At 43.5% G+C, this 18,352-nt stretch overlaps 1 protein-coding gene across 2 annotated transcripts in view; it reads left to right on the top strand.

The window, feature by feature from the left end:
* The window catches only part of LOC140491437 (sodium- and chloride-dependent GABA transporter 1), a 110,429-nt gene extending 92,441 nt beyond the window's left edge, over window positions 1-17,988 (top strand). For both annotated transcript variants that reach the window (XM_072589604.1, XM_072589605.1), the window contains exons 11-13: window positions 3,325-3,422; window positions 3,990-4,157; window positions 17,251-17,988. In XM_072589604.1, coding sequence (XP_072445705.1) covers window positions 3,325-3,422; window positions 3,990-4,157; window positions 17,251-17,397 — 413 coding nt within the window. In that variant the 3' untranslated portion in view covers window positions 17,398-17,988. The remainder of the gene's footprint in view (window positions 1-3,324; window positions 3,423-3,989; window positions 4,158-17,250) is intronic.
* The last annotated feature ends 364 nt before the right edge of the window (window positions 17,989-18,352 follow it).

The raw sequence follows: 18,352 nt of genomic DNA, 5'->3' as shown, positions 1-18,352 counted from the left end.
TTAGGGCTGACCCACACTCACTTTCTGTACACCTGTGTATACCTTAGGGCTGACCCACACTCACTTTCTGTACACCTGTGTATACCTTAGGGCTGACCCACACTCACTTTCTGTACACCTGTGTATACCTTAGGGCTGACCCACACTCACTTTCTGTACACCTGTGTATACCTTAGGGCTGACCCACACTCACTTTCTGTACACCTGTGTCTACCTTAGGGCTGACCCACACTCACTTTCTGTACACCTGTGTATACCTTAGGGCTGACCCACACTCACTTTCTGTACACCTGTGTCTACCTTAGGGCTGACCCACACTCACTTTCTGTACACCTGTGTCTACCTTAGGGCTGACCCACACTCACTTTCTGTACACCTGTATATACCTTAGGGCTGACCCACACTCACTTTCTGTACACCTGTGTCTACCTTAGGGCTGACCCACACTCACGTTCTGTACACCTGTATATACCTTAGGGCTGACCCACACTCACTTTCTGTACACCTGTGTCTACCTTAGGGCTGACCCACACTCACTTTCTGTACACCTGTGTCTACCTTAGGGCTGACCCACACTCACTTTCTGTACACCTGTATATACCTTAGGGCTGACCCACACTCACTTTCTGTACACCTGTGTCTACCTTAGGGCTGACCCACACTCACGTTCTGTACACCTGTATATACCTTAGGGCTGACCCACACTCACTTTCTGTACACCTGTGTATACCTTAGGGCTGACCCACACTCACTTTCTGTACACCTGTGTATACCTTAGGGCTGACCCACACTCACTTTCTGTACACCTGTATATACCTTAGGGCTGACCCACACTCACTTTCTGTACACCTGTATATACCTTAGGGCTGACCCACACTCACTTTCTGTACACCTGTATATACCTTAGGGCTGACCCACACTCACTTTCTGTACACCTGTGTATACCTTAGGGCTGACCCACACTCACTTTCTGTACACCTGTATATACCTTAGGGCCGACCCACACTCACTTTCTGTACACCTGTGTATACCTTAGGGCTGACCCACACTCACTTTCTGTACACCTGTGTATACCTTAGGGCCGACCCACACTCACTTTCTGTACACCTGTATATACCTTAGGGCTGACCCACACTCACTTTCTGTACACCTGTGTATACCTTAGGGCTGACCCACACTCACTTTCTGTACACCTGTGTCTACCTTAGGGCTGACCCACACTCACTTTCTGTACACCTGTATATACCTTATGGCTGACCCACACTCACTTTCTGTACCCCATGAATATACCTTAGGGCTGACCTACACTCACGTTCTGTACACCTGTGTCTACCTTAGGGCTGACCCACACTCACTTTCTGTACACCTGTGTATACCTTAGGGCTGACCCACACTCACTTTCTGTACACCTGTATATACCTTAGGGCTGACCCACACTCACTTTCTGTACACCTGTGTCTACCTTAGGGCTGACCCACACTCACTTTCTGTACACCTGTGTCTACCTTAGGGCTGACCCACACTCACTTTCTGTACACCTGTGTATACCTTAGGGCTGACCCACAGTCACTTTGGAAATCTTTACTTCAAAGCAGATTGAAAAACTGAAAAGGAAAGACTTACATTCATCTAGCACCTTCCACAAATTCAGAATGTCCCAAATACTTTCCATCCAATTAACAATTTATCTTGTCATACTGTACCAATCAATTTGTTCAGAGCAAACAGTGGTGTGACGGTGGCCAGATAATATGTTTTTTGTGACGTTGATTGAGGGACAGGTTTCAGATACAATCATCGGAGTAAATCCCCTGTTGCTCTTTTGAAACAAGACCATGGAATCGTTTATATCAGTCCCCGATGGCCGACAGCCAATCTGCTTCTCCATAGGGCGGTAACCTGAGAGTGCAGAGCTGCCTCGTTGCTCCCGGTGCTTTGGTGAATCCACCTGGATTTTTATTCCCAAGTCTCTGGAGTTTTGCCAGCTTGACCCTTAGCTGAAATTGTCAAGGCTCTTTTCACATGGTTGCCACAGCGAATAAGCATTTACAGAAATAAGCCCAGACACCTTCATCATAGGTTCCAATGTGAGGATGTTCACTGATGATTGCACAATGTTCAGTACCTTTCACAGCTCCTCGCAAACTGAGGGCCTGCAGTCTCCTCATGCTTCTAACTCTTATTATTGATTTAATGAAACAGTCCATGTCTATTTGCAGCAATAGATGGACATTATTCAGGCTTCAGCTCATAAGCACCACTTAAATGTCAGGTAACAGCCAGCACCGGCATCGGAGAATCGAGTCATTTACCTTCGATATTCAATGGCAGTACTATCACTGAATACATGACCATCAATATTCCAGGGTTTACCATTGATCAGAAACTGAACTGATATAAACACTGTGGCTACCAAAGTCGATCAGAGACTAGGAATACTGCTGCTAGTAATTCATCTCCTATCTCCCCAGAATATGTGCACCTTCTTAAAGGCACAAATTGGGAATGTGATGGAATGCTCTTCATTTGCCTGCATGTGTACAGCTCCAACAGCCCTCCAAGAGTTCGATACCATCCAGGTCAAAGCAATCCACTTCATCGGTAGCCTCCACCACCTTAAACATCCACTCCCTCCAACTTCAATGCACATTGACAGCAATGTGTACCATCTACAAGGTGCAGTAACTCACCCAGTTTCTTTCAAAAGCACTTTCTAAAGCTGCAACCTCTACCAACCAGAAGGGCAGCAGATACTGGGGAACACCACCACACATGAGAATCCTCCAATCCATTCACCATCCTCACAATGAAATATATCGCCATCCCTTCAGTGTCGCTGGATCAAATTCCTGGAATTCCCTCCCTCACAACAATGTACCTGTCGTTTGCCCACACCACATGGACTGCAGCACCACACAAGAGTGTATTTAAGGATAAGCTATAAATGCTAACCAACCAGTGATACCTAGATCTCATAAGAGAAGCAAAACTAAGTATGGATCCTATATTGGCCTGATTCAGTTCATTTTCAAATTTGATTCTGCGCTTAATCTATTGTTTAAGCATTCATGCCAGTTTCTGAACTGAATCTGATTTTCTATGATAAGTGATATGCAAATCTATTGCACTTACCAGAATGTCACAAACCTGTTTTGTCATAACTCTTTATTGAAACAGATTCATTTAAGAGTGACTGATGTTAAAGAGGTAAAGAAGCTTTACTTTACCAGGCTTTGTGGTTTCGGAATCATAGATATTACGTAAGTTACTGCTCCACGCAAAGTTTCAGCAAGATTTTACAATGATAGTTTTATTATTTTAAAGGTATCTCTCGATTGTCACGGAACATTGAGGAAATGTTGGGGAAAAAGCCAAATATTTGCTTGCGAGTGTGTTGGCTGCTGTCACCTATACTGATACTCGTATGTATCCATTATCGAACACAGCTCTTTCAAACAAACAACTGTGAATGACTGATCCCTGGGCAAACTTGACTTTGTTTATGAAATTTATTGAAGGTTATAACATGTGAAACTTTGCTTCACATTGAACTGTTTAAATTCACACTGAAATGTTTTTATATGCACCGTGATGCTCAATAAGATTTTTTTTCAGATATATTTATTAGCAGAGAAAAGGCAGCAATTTTCTTTATAGACAGGACAGTTGTAAGGATTGATTCATTGCACTTAACTGCACAGTTACCATCCCCTTTAATAATGATGCTTTGAGTATAAATGCTGTGTTGCCCTTCAAGAGTCCATTAGTTATTCCAGCAGACTCTGAATTCAGCAGTGGTATGATTATTGCAATTTACCTCAGCAAATTCTGCTCATAATAAGTACTTAAAAGTATTGCTCATTCATTGATTATTCTAGTATTCATAATTACCTTCTCCCCCTCGCTATGTTTCCATCATTGTTAATAGAACACAAACGTGTGTTTATCTTTTGCTGTTTTGAACATCATGTTTCTTTTCTCTTTTTCAGATTATTATGGTGTTTGTTATCATCGACTTTGAGCCTGTGCGTTACAGCACCTATCAGTACCCAGAGTGGGGTCAAGGTCTTGGCTGGGTCATTGCTTTTGCTTCACTCATTTGGATCCCTGTCGGAGTCATCCATACGTTACTCACATTGAAAGGTTCATTCTATGAGGTACGTTCTCTTCAACCTGTGGAGGAAACATCAATACATCTTCATCAAAAGGAAGTTTGAGCAGCCAGTAGTGATTTCCAACCAGTTCACTCAAACTTCCAATACATACAAGCAAACAGCACAGTGGCTCAGTGATTAGCACAGCATCAACCTCAACAGCATCAGGGACCCAGGTTCAATTTCACCCTCTGGTGACTCTCTGCATGCAGTTTGCACATTCTCCCCGTGTCTGCGTGGGTTTCTGCTGGGTGATCCACTTTCCTTCCTCAGTCTGAAGATGTTCAGGTTAGGTGGATTGGCCGTGCTGAATTACCCATAATGACCAGGGATGTTTAGTTTAGGTGCATTAGCCATGGGAAATGCAGGATTACAGGGATAGGGTAGGGGGATGGGTGTGGGTGGCTGCTCTTCAAGGGGTCAATGTGGACTTGTTGGGCTGAATGGCCTGTTTCTATACTTTAGAGTTTCTATAAAAATAACAAGTATCTTGTGGCCTTAGATAGCAGGGGCTGGTAGATACAGCGTACAGTGGCAGTTAGTAGCTGCTCTTTCCTTTATTGTTCTCAATCCCATGTCCTACTCTCTGGCAAACTGTTACACCTTGTACATTTTGCTTAGTGTTACTTATTCCTTCACCGCATGTCAGGTGACAATGTCGCTGATATCCCACTAAGGTACACAAATCAGGTTTTGGAATTGAGGCTCCAGTGCATTGCTTACTCCACGCTGCTATCTTCCCAGCTGTGCAAATAAAACTCAAACCTTTCAACTGAGTGGGAAATTACTTACCTCTGATGTTTTATAACACGCTCGTCCAAAACATGAAATTGTCAAACACTTGGAGGGTACAGTTCTAGAAGAAAGCAGCCACCCCCATATTCCACATATACATGTTTGGGAATGGTTCCTCCTGGACTTGTAAATGTCCTAAGACTCACTAACTTCATCCCCAAAGCATGAGAGAAGTTCTTTTTTCTCACTCACTCATGGGATGTAGGCATCGCTGGTTAGGAGAGCATTTATTTTCCTTCCTTAGTTGTCCTTGAGAAGGTGGTGGTGAGCTGCCTTCTTGAACTGCTGCAGTCCACCTACTGTGGGTTCACCCACGATGCCGATAGGGAGGGAATTCCTGGATTTCAACCCAGCAGTGAAGGAACGGCAATATATTTCCGAGTCAGGTGGTGAGTGGCTTGGAGGGGAACTTGCAGGTTCACATACATCTGCTGCCCTTGTCCTTCTAGATGGAAGTGGTCATGAGTTTGGAAGGTGCTGTCTGAGGATCCTAAGTGAATTTCTGCATCTCACCTTGTAGATAGTACACACTGCTGCTACTGCGCATTAATGGTTGAGTGAGTAGATGCTTGTGCCAATCAAGTGAGCTGCTTTGTCCTGGATGGTGTCAAGCTTCTTGAGTGCTGCTGGAACTGTACCCATCCAGGGTAAGTGGGAAGTATTTCATCACACTCCTGCCTTGTGCCTCGTAGATGATGGATAGGCCTTGGAGAATCAGGAGGTGAGGAACTCCCTGCAGTATTCCTAGCCTCTGACCTGCTCTTGTAGCCATTGTGTTCAAATGGTGAGTCAAATTTGTTTTCTCATCAATATAATGCCAAGATGTTAATAGTGAGGAAATTTAGTGATGGTAATGACATTGAAAGTCAAGGAACAATGGTTAGATCATCTGTTATTGGAGATGGCAGAAAACAGCAGGAGACAGGAAGGCCTCTGGTACCAAATTAACTGGGGACAAAGGACAGAGAAGGAGATGAAATATTCAAAGTAAATAGTCACTGGAGGGCTCTCCTTTACCACTAATACTTAGATACGAGTCGGACACAGTGTAGACAAAAGAAAACGGCAGTGGTTCGTTCAATCCACCCTTACCCAAACAACATACTGGCAGAGGTGGCTGGTGCCACATGTATACCACAGGTATACCACAGTACTTTCACCCAACACTTATCTAGAAAGGCCTCTTTAGACTTCACATCCAGCTGTAGCTGACAGGTCTGGGTCTCTAGATTAAGACAAAGTCAGTTGTATTGGCATCATGGAAATTGCATTCACTTATCTGCTCCAGCCTGATCCAAGCAAATGTCTCACACTCCGGAATAAACAGCATTTAAAATTGGATTTGATAGTATCCAAGTGCCTGCTTTTAACTCTGTGTAGGTACACAGCTCTGCATTAGCTAAAAACAATTTCACTTGCATGTGTGCTGGGGGGGGTGGGGGGAGGTATTGGGTGGGAGATGATATGGGGGTTGGGGGCAGTTAACATTTCTCTCACTCTGTGCACCTGTCAGAGCAAATATATCAGCTCATACTTGGTAGTCAGTAAGCTGACAGTACAGTGCAAACTAATGAAGCATTTCAGACCCACAGCACTATGTCACCTCCAGCTGTTAGTCTGCTCTTTCGTGTGTGTGTGTATGTGTGTGTGTGTGTGGTGGTGTTGCTGGTTGAAATCTCTTATGAATCTCTGTGATTTGCCTAAAGTTAGATGTAATTTTGGCAGCTCCTCACTGGGACTTAACTCTGAAATTCCCCAACTCCAGGCCTGAAAATCACAGCCTGCAAGAGAAAGGTTGGAGCAGCCAGTTCGAATCCAGTACTATTCTCATGATGTATATGCCCTAAATCTACCTTAACAGCAATTAGAAACATCTTATAGGAAGGTGTCCACAAACTAAGATTGGTCTCTTGAAGTTTGCATTTACACCAAGTGACTGGGTGGATTCTGGGTGGATTCTCCATAGGCCCTGAACAGTATGGTTATAGCGGGAAACTTAGGAAAAGCTGTGGGTGATGTTGATTGAGGACCTTGATGTGGAGAGGTAAAAGGTGACATTGTTTAACCCAGTCCTGGACATCGCGATGAGATTGTTGCCAGTGTGCAGCAACAGACTTATTCATCGAGATCATTGTTCATTACTACCTTATCTTAGCCCATTATTATGCAAGCTCCCTTTCTCTCACCCATTGGATAGAAACTAGATGTTGAGAATCAGTGAGGACCTGGCAACTCCAGCTTCCTCTGGCCACATCTTGGGGTTCCTCGCTCCCTCTCTAGTGCTCAATCACATTTTTGCTCTTTAACCCCTCTGCTAGACCCGAACGTAAAACATGACTTCAGTCTTGCCTTGCTGTCAGGCACAGCCGCATCCCAGGATGTCGGTCCAGGTTACTGGCAGAGATCAGTCAAGGGGACATGTATGACAAAGTGCTATGGTTATCTTGCTGTTACACCACATGTCAGTTGGGTACGCACAAATACACTGCATGTGCTGCAAGCAACATGACCATATCACAAAGTCTGTGGGTAGCAGTGCTCAGTCAACTGCAGGGTGAAGCTGAGGTCCCCTCATCCCCCACTGCCTTGTGATTGGTGCTGAGCCCTGATAACGAGAGCAATGGAGTGATGTTATGTCCAGCAAATCCAGAGTCAGGATCTCCATGGCAGCGCCAACCATCCATGCAGAATACCAGTCACTCACATGTCTGAGGCAGCAGAGTCCCAACCACATTAGTTACTGCCAATCTGCAGCCTTTGTGCCAGGTTTCCCCATGCCCACCCCTCTGTTTCTATCTGTCCATATTAATGAAGTCCTGAGTGGACCGACACCTTCTCCCGCCTCGGGCCAAGCAGGTGAGAGGTCTCGCCCATTGCCTGGGAGCTGGGATGTTTCCTCTTCAATCAGCTGCAGGGACGCGGCAATGACGTGCTCAACACAACGCACTCACAGCTCGAATGGTGCCAACCACGGAGTTGGGATCTGAGCTGGTGGAGGGTACAGTCTCTGAGCTGACGGAGGGCATAGTCTCTGAACTGGTGGAAGGTATAGTCTCTGAGCTGGTGGAGGGCATAGTCTCTGAGCTGGTGGAGGGTATAGTCTCTGACCTGGTGGAGGGTATAGTCTCTGAGCTGGTGGAGGGTATAGTCTCTGAGCTGGTGGAGGGTATAGTCTCTGAGCTGGTGGAGGGTATAGTCTCTGAGCTGGTGGTGGGTATAGTCTCTGAGCTGGTGGTGGGTATAGTCTCTGAGCTGGTGGAGGGTATAGTCTCTGAGCTGGTGGAGGGTATAGTCTCTGATCTGATGGAGAAGGCGTCTTGAGGTACCACTCCCCTGTTGGTGGAGAGTGTGGCCATGTCACGCCTACCTGAAGGAGGTAAAAGAATGTTGTGGATAACGTGGAGAGGTTCTATCATTTTAAATATTGTATTCGCTGTGATAACAATGGGAGAGTAACACAACAATGATAAAGGCCCATTGTTCAGTTGTCAGGACAGTGAGATTTTTGCCCTCCCCAGAGCAACCCTCGTCTTCACCTGCCTGGGCCAAGTTGCTCTCCTCTTAGGCAGAGAGAGAGAGAGCAAACTAACATCTGCACCCCATCCTGGCTCTGTCAGCCTTACCGTGAACTGTTAGCTCCCTGGACTGAGACAAAGGGAACGGTTAAGGCAGGTGAAAGTGGCTGGGTCAGTGATTAGTGTTGGTGCAGGTGGGGGAAAGGTAGGGAGTTATTGAGTGAGCAAGTAGGCAGCACAGAGGCCACTGGTGCAGTGGGAGTTTAGGGTGGGTCAGAAGGCGTGAGGGAAGAGTTTTGCAGGCAATAGTGAGAGTGGTAGAGTGTGAGCCTTGGTGGAAGATGGGCACACTGGCAGAGATAGAGTGAGTGTGACACTTACCCTGGTGAGGGGGAAAAGATCATTGACCTTCTTCCAACATTGCTGAGGAGCTCCTCCTCCTCCAGACAGTGGAGACAGCACTGAACTGGGAGGCAACCTCAGACCAGGCTGGCAGAGAGTGGCATTGAGGGCTCCTCTTCTCGTCTGGTGGAGGAGGAGGTGTGGGGCAGAGTGCCCTCCTCTGCACTGCCACCTACAGCAGGATCTCCACGTCCCTGCCCACAAGGTCAGACAGCATTCTCCCCATGTCTGCCATGTCCACAACGAAAGGCTTCAGACGTGCAGGGCAGCTCTGGACTACCAGTTCCTTTAGGGTAAAAACAATGACTGCAGATGCTGGAAAGCAAATACTGGATTAGTGGTGCTGGAAGAGCACAGCAGTTCAGGCAGCATCCAACGAGCAGCAAAATCGACGTTTTGGGCAAAAGGCTTTTGCCCGAAACGTCGATTTCGCTGCTCGTTGGATGCTGCCTGAACTGCTGTGCTCTTCCAGCACCACTAATCCAGTACCAGTTCCTTTATATTCATTCAGAATATAGGCACCACTGGCCAGGCCAGCACCTATTGCCCATCGCTAATTGCCCAGAGGCAGGTTAAGAGTTAATCCACGTTGCTGTGGGTCTGGATTCATATGCAGGCCAGACTGGGTAAGGATGGCAGATTTCCTTACCTAAAGGGCATTTAGTGAACCCAGATGATTTTTACAACAATTGCCTTTGCATTATTGCCATAAGGTCAGCACTTTATTCTAGAATGTTTTCTTTTATTGATTTCTAATTTCGCCATCTACCATGGTGGGATTCAAATGCTGTCCCTGGAACATAGGCCTGGGCTTCTGGATTGTTCCTACAGTGGCACCACTAAGGTGCTACATGACACAATGTCTTTTTAAGATGGCACCTGCGTCAGGGATCCTGGGACATCCTGGCAGTGATGAGTTCTTCCGGCCAAAGTGAGAGGGAGAGGCAAAGGGGGTGCAGTAGGTGTTAGTGAGGAAAGTCTGGGACAACTGTGTGAGAAAAGTCACTAGGCCTAGGAGAAACCCTCCATGAAAATTGACAAAACTGACATAGCCGATTTCTGGTATGACTCAGCTCACTGTGTCGGTCTGTAGACAGACTGACTCCTCTTTTATCAGGTTTTAGTGGAAATGTATAGAATCCCTGGGCACTTGTTTTGATTGATTAGCCAGCCTGGCTCAGTGCTGGGACTGGGTTTCCTTGCCCTCCCTTAATCAGTGCAATGGTTCACAGCTCGAGTCACCTCGTTGAAGGAGATGGATCATTTCTTGATTGGTATTCTACCACCCCCTTCCCCCATCCCCCCTACCCCACCACACCACCTCCCCTGTTCCCCCTCCCCCCCTCCCCCAGTTAGCTTTCTGGTATTTTGATGATTGGATTGGTGCCGTTTCCTGCTCTGATGAGAACTCAAAACTTCATCAACTTTGCCTCTGACCTCTTCACTTGCCATCTTGGACTCCTCCTAGGACAGTCTTTCAATAAGGTCTAGAACCAGGTAACACAGTCTTGGAGGAGGTAGGCCATTTATGACTAGGAGGGAAGGAATTTCTTTACTCAGAGGGTAATGAATCTTTGGCATTATGTAATGCAGAGGGCTGTGAAGGCTAAATTAGTGAGTGTATTCAAAACTGAAATTGACAGTTTTCTAAATATTTATGGTATCAAAGGACGTGGGAACTGTTATGATACCAGCACATGGAACAATTGGACAAATCAGATCCCAAAATGATATCGGACTTGAAAAATCATGTTTTCTTTGTTCAGTTTGTCAATGTGATGGTTATTCATTGAGACGCATTCACAGTAGGTTGCAGATTGGATTTTCTTTAACAGTAAAAATTTATTACACAACAGGAGACATTTTTAAAAAGTAATCTATATATAGAAGACAATTAGAATGATCACAAAACACACGACAAAACCTTTCAACCTGTTTCCCAATACAACCCATCTTGTAAACCACTTAGGGACATTTTACTGCATTAAGGCATTTTATATGTATAAGTGGCCCCCAGCAGACAAACTAAAGCTCTATTTGCCTGTTTTGCTGAGATATAGTGAAGTTGTGATGTGTCAAAATTAGCCAATCCTGCCAGCAAACAAGGAAATCGATAGAAAGATGATTATGAGAAATCAAAGTTCCGTATTGTTAGCTCCAACTTAGCCAAACTAGTCAAGGCAAACTTGGCACATGGTGGTGCCAACCTAACCATATGGATTGGAGCGAGTGACCTGACAGTGTGAATAGTCTGGCTTGCCATTATTAACATTGAGGTCTCTCTGTGAAACCCTTCACATTTAGCTAAAACTGAAAAAGTTAAAAGTGATAGTCACTGGAATCAAAGTGAAGTTGATACCAATTGGAAAGCTTCACATGGTGTGAGTGAAAAGGAGGGAGATTCCACCATTACAGTTGTCAACCATTCTGAAGCACAAGGCAGACATCTTGGAACAGTTTGATGCGTTGACATTCTCTTCAGCAAGGAATGTCAAAGAAGATCTGTGAACAGGTTTCAAGGCAGTCTGAGCACAGAACGATCCCATCACCAGCCCAAGCCTGCAGGAATAAGGGTAAAGGTAAAGTCACTATAGTCCCAGAGGATCAGAGAGTTGCTCTGTCAGTAGAGACAGATGACTGGTGGTGATTTAACCTGAGATCACCACACCTCAAATGAGGGGAGAAGTATAGAAGGACACTCCTTCACAGTAATCTCAGCCGGAGTGGGAAGTGGACCCATACTGTTGGCATCACTCTGCATCACAAACCAGCCATCTAGCAAACTGAGTTAAAAGAGGAGCTGTGCTGATAAAGAGGCTGGGTCTCAAGGAGTTCACCTGCAGCGCTGGATGTCAAACTCATTCAGGGCCAAACACAGCATGGTGTGCACACAGTCAGTGCTGAGGGTGCCGCAGTTAGAACACCTTTGACAGATAACGGCCTGTCAAATGGTCACTGCCACGTCCTGAATGTGTATGTGGCCAGGGGATATATTTTAATGGAGATGATTGGTGTCTTGTGTCAGGTTGCTGTCTGAATTTTGAAGCTGATGGTCAGAAATGAAGTAAGGGATGTGCCACTGCTGTGATCTGTGCCAACGTAGACAGCACTGAAAAGCCAATCAGAGAGTCCACAGCCACCTCGCTTTGCAAATGTTAGGAGACTAGCCATACGATATGAGGCTAACAAAACCACATGTGGATCTGGAAAGTGGAAAAAATGTATCAGTTGAAGAAAAGAAAAATTATCATCATCACAGACATCTGTCCTATGCACCCTGACTGTCTCAGATATGTGGCAAAGCCCTCTACAATTTGATTCATCACAAATGTACTGTAGGTGTTTAATAAAAAGCTGCACAGCCAGAAATGCAACAGTCATGGGAGTTAAAAGGCTGCAATCATGTTTTGATTTTCAAACTCACATCAACACAAGGGTAGACAAGGTGGGTCTCCTAACTCAAAAGAGCTAGACTGTGCTGTGTAATACCAACAGCTGTCCACTTGGTGGTGCCACCTAACCATAATCAGTGCTCAAGTGGCTGAGAGCAAGCAAATAGGAAAGGGCAGGTTGGTGCATTCATACATCATAAGTTAGTTTGTTGCACATTTTGCTTCATATATGAAAATTAAGCAGATTTTTTGAATGTTAATTACATTGTTAGTGGAATGATAAAGCTGAAGTTGCTAGCATCTAAACAGTAAATTGATTGACAAGTGGGCTGTCAACTCCTTGTCAAAATGATGTCTATATCTAAAACCTTAAGTTGCTGTTTCTCTTCTTGTTTATTGACTGGACACATCCAGTAGTTTTTCCTTGTATTTCAGATTGTGTTTTCTTTTTTGCTTATGTCAGTGCAAACATTATAGATAACTTCTGAAGATTGTAAAACTTACAGTAATGTAAGTGAATCTTTCTAGAGGGTGTGCCTCTCTTTAGAGATACTGCCCATCTTTAAGGTGAATAGCCAACTGCTTTTCCCCAGGGTAGGGCAATCTAAAACTAGGCAGCATAGGGTTAGGTGAGAGGGGAGAGTGCAGAAGAGCATTTTCTTTCACCGTGAGAGTGGTGAGTGTCTGGAACAGGCTACCAGAGTTATGTTGGAGGTGAGTACAATTTTGTCATTTAGATTAGATTCCCTACAGTTTGGAAACAGGCCCTTTGGCCCAACAAGTCCACACCGACACTCCGAAGAGCAACCCACCCAGACCCATTCCCCTTCACCTAACACTATGGCCAATTCACCTAACCTGCACATCTTTGGACTGTGGGAGGAAACCCACCCAGACACGGGAAGAACGTGCAAACTCCACATAAACAGTTGTCCGAGGTAGGAATTGAACCCAGGTCCCTGGCGCTGTGAGGCAGCAGTGCTAACCACTGAAACACTTAAACAGGTACATGGATGGGGTAGGTATGGACGGATAGGAACAAAACACAGGCAAATGGGATTAGTATAAACTCTGAAAACAGGGTGGAATGGTCAAGTTGGGCCAAAGCACCTGCAGACCTCTTTGAGTCTAAGTTGCTGTACCATTTGCTCTCTAATGGTGTAGACCTAGTACTATTTGCTTCAAGGTAAATGGAATTGGTTCAATACATTTCCATGACAGGACTGAGGCCATGTTAAGCCTTATCACATCACCAGGATCAGCAGAGTCCTCAAGGCAGGAACATTAATTGTGATGCATATGTTATTCTTCCCCGAATGTCCCTTCCTGCACTAGCACTTTATAGAGGGGATGAAGCACTTTATCAGCTTCACCAAAGTTGTCTTTCTTCTCTGCAGTCGTACATCAAATGTTTAAACTCTTTTTTCCTTGTGTCTGTTTTAATCCCTGACCTTTTTCTTTTCCACTTTGTCCTTTAAACTGTATCCCAATCTATATTTGGACTGTTAATGTCAATGTAAAGGAATGGGAGAGACATCAATTTTGGAAATAAATGCAGGAGAACTTCCTTGAACAGTACATTATCAGTCCAACTGGGAGGGGGTCAGTGCTGAGCAGTCTGTAGGCCAGTGGACCAAGACGTGTGGGGAACATTTGGTCTAAAAATGTTTGGATTAACAATGGAAAAGAACAAAGAGCTATCTAGAGTAGAACATCTAAATTGGAAGAAGGGTAACTTCAATAGAATGAGAGCAGATCTAGTCAGGATAAAATTAATCCAAAGACTAACCAAAAAAAAGCTAATGGAACAATGGATCATCTTTAAGGAGGAGATGCTTGAGAGGAAAACAGAGTTGAATATAGACAGAGGGAAGACTTGATGGGGTGAATGGCTTTCTTCTGCTTATGGCAACATAATCAAGGCCCTTTGGAATGACTATAGGATGGGATTATGATTTGGTTTTTAAAAAACATGTATTATCCATTCATTCTTCAAGCAAAAGTCTGACCAAATATAATACATAAGGAGTGGAAGTGAAGGGAAAATAAGACTGGCAAAGAGAATATGTTAATAAAATAATAACAAGAAGAAAGGATATACCAAAGACTGTATCCCAGCCCAATAATGTTAAACAGGAGGTGGGATAGGTCCAATTAAAGACAGAGGAGATGACATAATCTTAAAGGAACAGGTCAAACCTACAATATTTAATGAGTAAATTGTGTCTGTCTTTACTAAGAAAGACAATGCTAATGAAGTAATAGCAGAAATAAGGATGGGAGAAGTAATGGATGGAGTTAAAATTGATCAGTAGAATGTATCAGAAAGGCTGTCAGTTCAGAGGATACCTAATCAGCTGGTCCACATGGGTTCCATCAGAAGTTACGAAAGGAAATAGTGAGGTGGAAATAGGATGAAGCTTTCCCTTAATCTTCAAATCTTCCCTACATTTAAGAGTAGTGCCAGGGATTGAAGAATGCCAAATGTAACACCTCTATTTTAAAAATAAAGGATGGGAAGACATTTCAGTAACTACATTTGGTTATAGAAATGGCTTGGATATTGGAATTCAGTGTAAAATGTTGAGGTTTGGAAAAATGTCAATCAGGATGATAGGATTTGAGTGCAACAGTCAAAGACTGGCAAAATGGACAATCAGATGGCAAATGAAACTTATTACAGAAAAGGGTGGTGTGAAACATTTCAGGAGGAGGAATAGGGACAGCTAATATAGACTCAATGATGCGGTCCTAAAGAGTGCAGGGATAGAGGGACCAGATTGTTCATTTACATAGATCTTTGAAGGTGACAGGACATATTGAGAGAGGAATTAGCACGGGATTCTGTGTTTTATAAATAGGGGCACTGAGTACAAAAAGCAGGGAGGTTTTGCTGCATCTTGATTTGGTTAGGCCACAACCGAAGTATTGGGTCTAGTTCTGGTCAACACACTTAAGGAAGGATGAAAGGGTTCGTGAGATGGTACAGACGAGAAATATCTGAATGTTTTCAGGGATGAGGGATGTGAGTTACAAGATTAAGTTGGAGAAACCGAGATTTGCTAGCTATATAGATAACAAAAAATTTAATTTAAGCATGCGGACGGAAACTGTCCCCTTTGGCTGATCACACTGGAAGTCAGTGACTTAGAGTTAGCATTTTGGACAGGTTTTGTGGGGGAACTGTGAGGAATTACACTTTGCTTTTGCATGGCATGTGGTAATGACTTGAAACACACTGACTACAGGGTGGCGGAAGCAGAGACAATCAATAATTGCAAAAGGAAATTTGTCGGGCACTTGAGGGAAATCAATTTGTAGAACGACAAAGATTAGCAAAGATTTGGAACTGACCGGAATACTGTCAGAGAGGCAGCATGAACTCAGCAGGCCAAATGGCCTTTCCATATGCTATAATGATGTTATGGTCCTTTTTAAATGAATTAGTAAATGCAGACATCTCTGCATTTAAATTATAAAACTATATAACATTATATAATATAATAGGGTTGTACATAAAGAGGGTTTTGTCAATGTTTTTAAGATATCAGGAATTTACTTACAGGTGTTACTGAGATGGCTATACCTGCTTAGCAATAGTTGTCAATGGCAGAGACAGGCAATAATCATACAACATAGACAGAAACATAAATTTACAAAGAGATATTGATAAAGTGAGTGGACAAAGTTGTGACAAATGGATTTCAATGTATACACATATAAAATTTTGGACTTAAAAGGGAAAATGCATTGCAAAATGTGTGAAAATATGAAAATTGTGACAGTCCAAAGATATTTGATATCTAACTCTAAAAAAATAAGCAGAAAAGCTAATGGAATGCTGGACCTTGTATAATTGCAGCATAATTTCAACCGCCTTGTAGTCCCTAGGTATAAAGTCATGTAATAACTATCCAAAATTCTTGATTCCCTCAAGTAGATCGGGACACCATCTCTTAGAAAGGATATAGTAGCCTTGGAGGGAATGTGGGTAAATTTACTAAGATGACAACTCAACTTCAAGGGTTAAATTACAAAGTGAGATTACATAAATGAAGGTTATTTAGAAAGTTTAAAATGAATAAGGAAAAGTCTCATCCAGATTGTTTAAAGTATGTGTTTCTATTTGTACCAAAATATTGTATTGTGCTGAAAACTAGCAATATGATTCTACATAATATGAAAACCATTTAATTACAAAATAGTTTGTCTTAAGGGATTGGAGTCTCAATGAGTTTATTCTCTGAATTTTCACCTGAGTGCAACTCTTAAAATTCAGTTTGCTGGTTTAAGGCTAAAATATGTAAGAGTCCCCTTGAAATGAATGAGGACAACATCAAAACACAAAACTAACCAGAATTTGAAATGAACTGACACAGGATTCAGAAATTGAGTCTGTGTGTGGTTTGAAGGAACAATTAGATTCCCTACAGTGTGTAAACAGGCCCTTTGGCCCAACAAGTCCACAACAACCCTCCGAAGAGTAACCCACCCTGACCCATTCCCCTAACATTTACCCCTTCACCTAACACTACGGGCAATTTAGCATGGCCAATTCACCTGACCTGCACATTTTTGGACTTTGAGAGGAAGCCGGAGCACCCGGAGGAAACCCACGCAGACACGGGGAGAATGTGCAAACTCCACACAGGCTGGTGCCTGAGGCGAGAATTAAACCCAGGTCTCCGTGAGGCAGCAGTGCTAACCATTGTGCACATAATTCTCTAAGGTTGGTTTGGGAACAAACACACTGAGCCCTTCAAGTGCCGGTGTTTGTGGGAACAATTCAACATGATATTGTGGATAAATAGTGAAAAGTGTCTTGTCTGGTAGGCTGTCAATTTTCACCCTGATAGGTATAAAAACTGAACTCAAAAACTGAAGTTTGAATCCTACTAAGTTCATAGCTTCATAAATGTTTTCCAATCTTTGAAGAGGGCTTTTTAGATCTGACTGTAAGTCTGTATTAATGTTGAACTTTATCTATTTCAGAGACTCATTAGCTCGATCACTCCTTTTGGTTTCGATCATGACCAGAAGCAGACAGGAGTTACAAAGACTGAGCCTTTACAGGATATCCCAATGGCTGGCAAGTCACCAGCACTGCAAAATGAAATGTTGAAGAACACTTCTATTTAACACACCAAGCACCAAAGCTTTGCATAGCAATTGTGAAACTTGATTTAAAATACTTTATTCTATGTGAGAAAGTTATGTTTTATTCCCATTTTATCTGTAATTCCCATCACCTCTCCACTTGTCAGCATACCTGTTCGAATTGTGTTTGATTAGATTCCCTACAGTGTGGAAACAGGCCCTTTGGCCCAACAAGTCCACACCGACCCTCTGAAGAGTAACCCACCCACCTTTGGACTGTGGGAGGAAACCGGAGCACCCAGAGGAAACCCACCCAGACACGGGGAGAATGTGCAAACTCCACACACATAGCCAACCCAAGCTGGAATTGAACCTGGGGTCCCTGGTGCTGTGAGGCAGCAGTGCTAACCACTGAGCCGCCATGCCACCCACGGTTTTGATGTTTTTTCGTTTTCTAACCATCCCAATGGGAAACTACTGAGCTGCTTTCAGTACATTTATCGGGTTTATAATTATGCAATAAGACCCATTCCATTGCTCTGCATAACCTATTTAAACCATTGACATTTGCTGAATAGCCATGTTGAAATGTGCAGAATAAATAATGCATGTTTTTATATTTTAACATGAAGCTTTTAGACCCATCCACTTCAGAATAAAGTTCTTAAATCCCACCTGGTAATGTTAATGGTTTATCCCATACTTGATACTTAACAAAAGGGTTCTTCACTTTGTTAACATTCTGTAGTCTATACAACACTGAATAGAATTGACTTTCCATGTATTGGCATGCATGTGGGAATAGAGTGGGTAAACCTGTTAATAGCAGAAACTAACTCCTGGAAAGTTATCCAATGAGCAATTTATGTACTAGTACTGTTCACATTTATCCACAAGGTATTCCTCTGCTATTGATACTTTTTTATGCAGAGGGTAGTGCGTGTATGGAATGAACTGCCAGAGGAAGTGGTGGAGGCTGGTACAAGTACAGCATTTG

Source organism: Chiloscyllium punctatum, chromosome 19 (genome assembly GCF_047496795.1).
Source record: "Chiloscyllium punctatum isolate Juve2018m chromosome 19, sChiPun1.3, whole genome shotgun sequence".
NCBI lineage: Eukaryota > Metazoa > Chordata > Chondrichthyes > Orectolobiformes > Hemiscylliidae > Chiloscyllium > Chiloscyllium punctatum.
The sequence above is the reverse complement of the archived record's forward strand: the minus strand, read 5'-3'. Positions and strand labels throughout refer to the sequence as shown.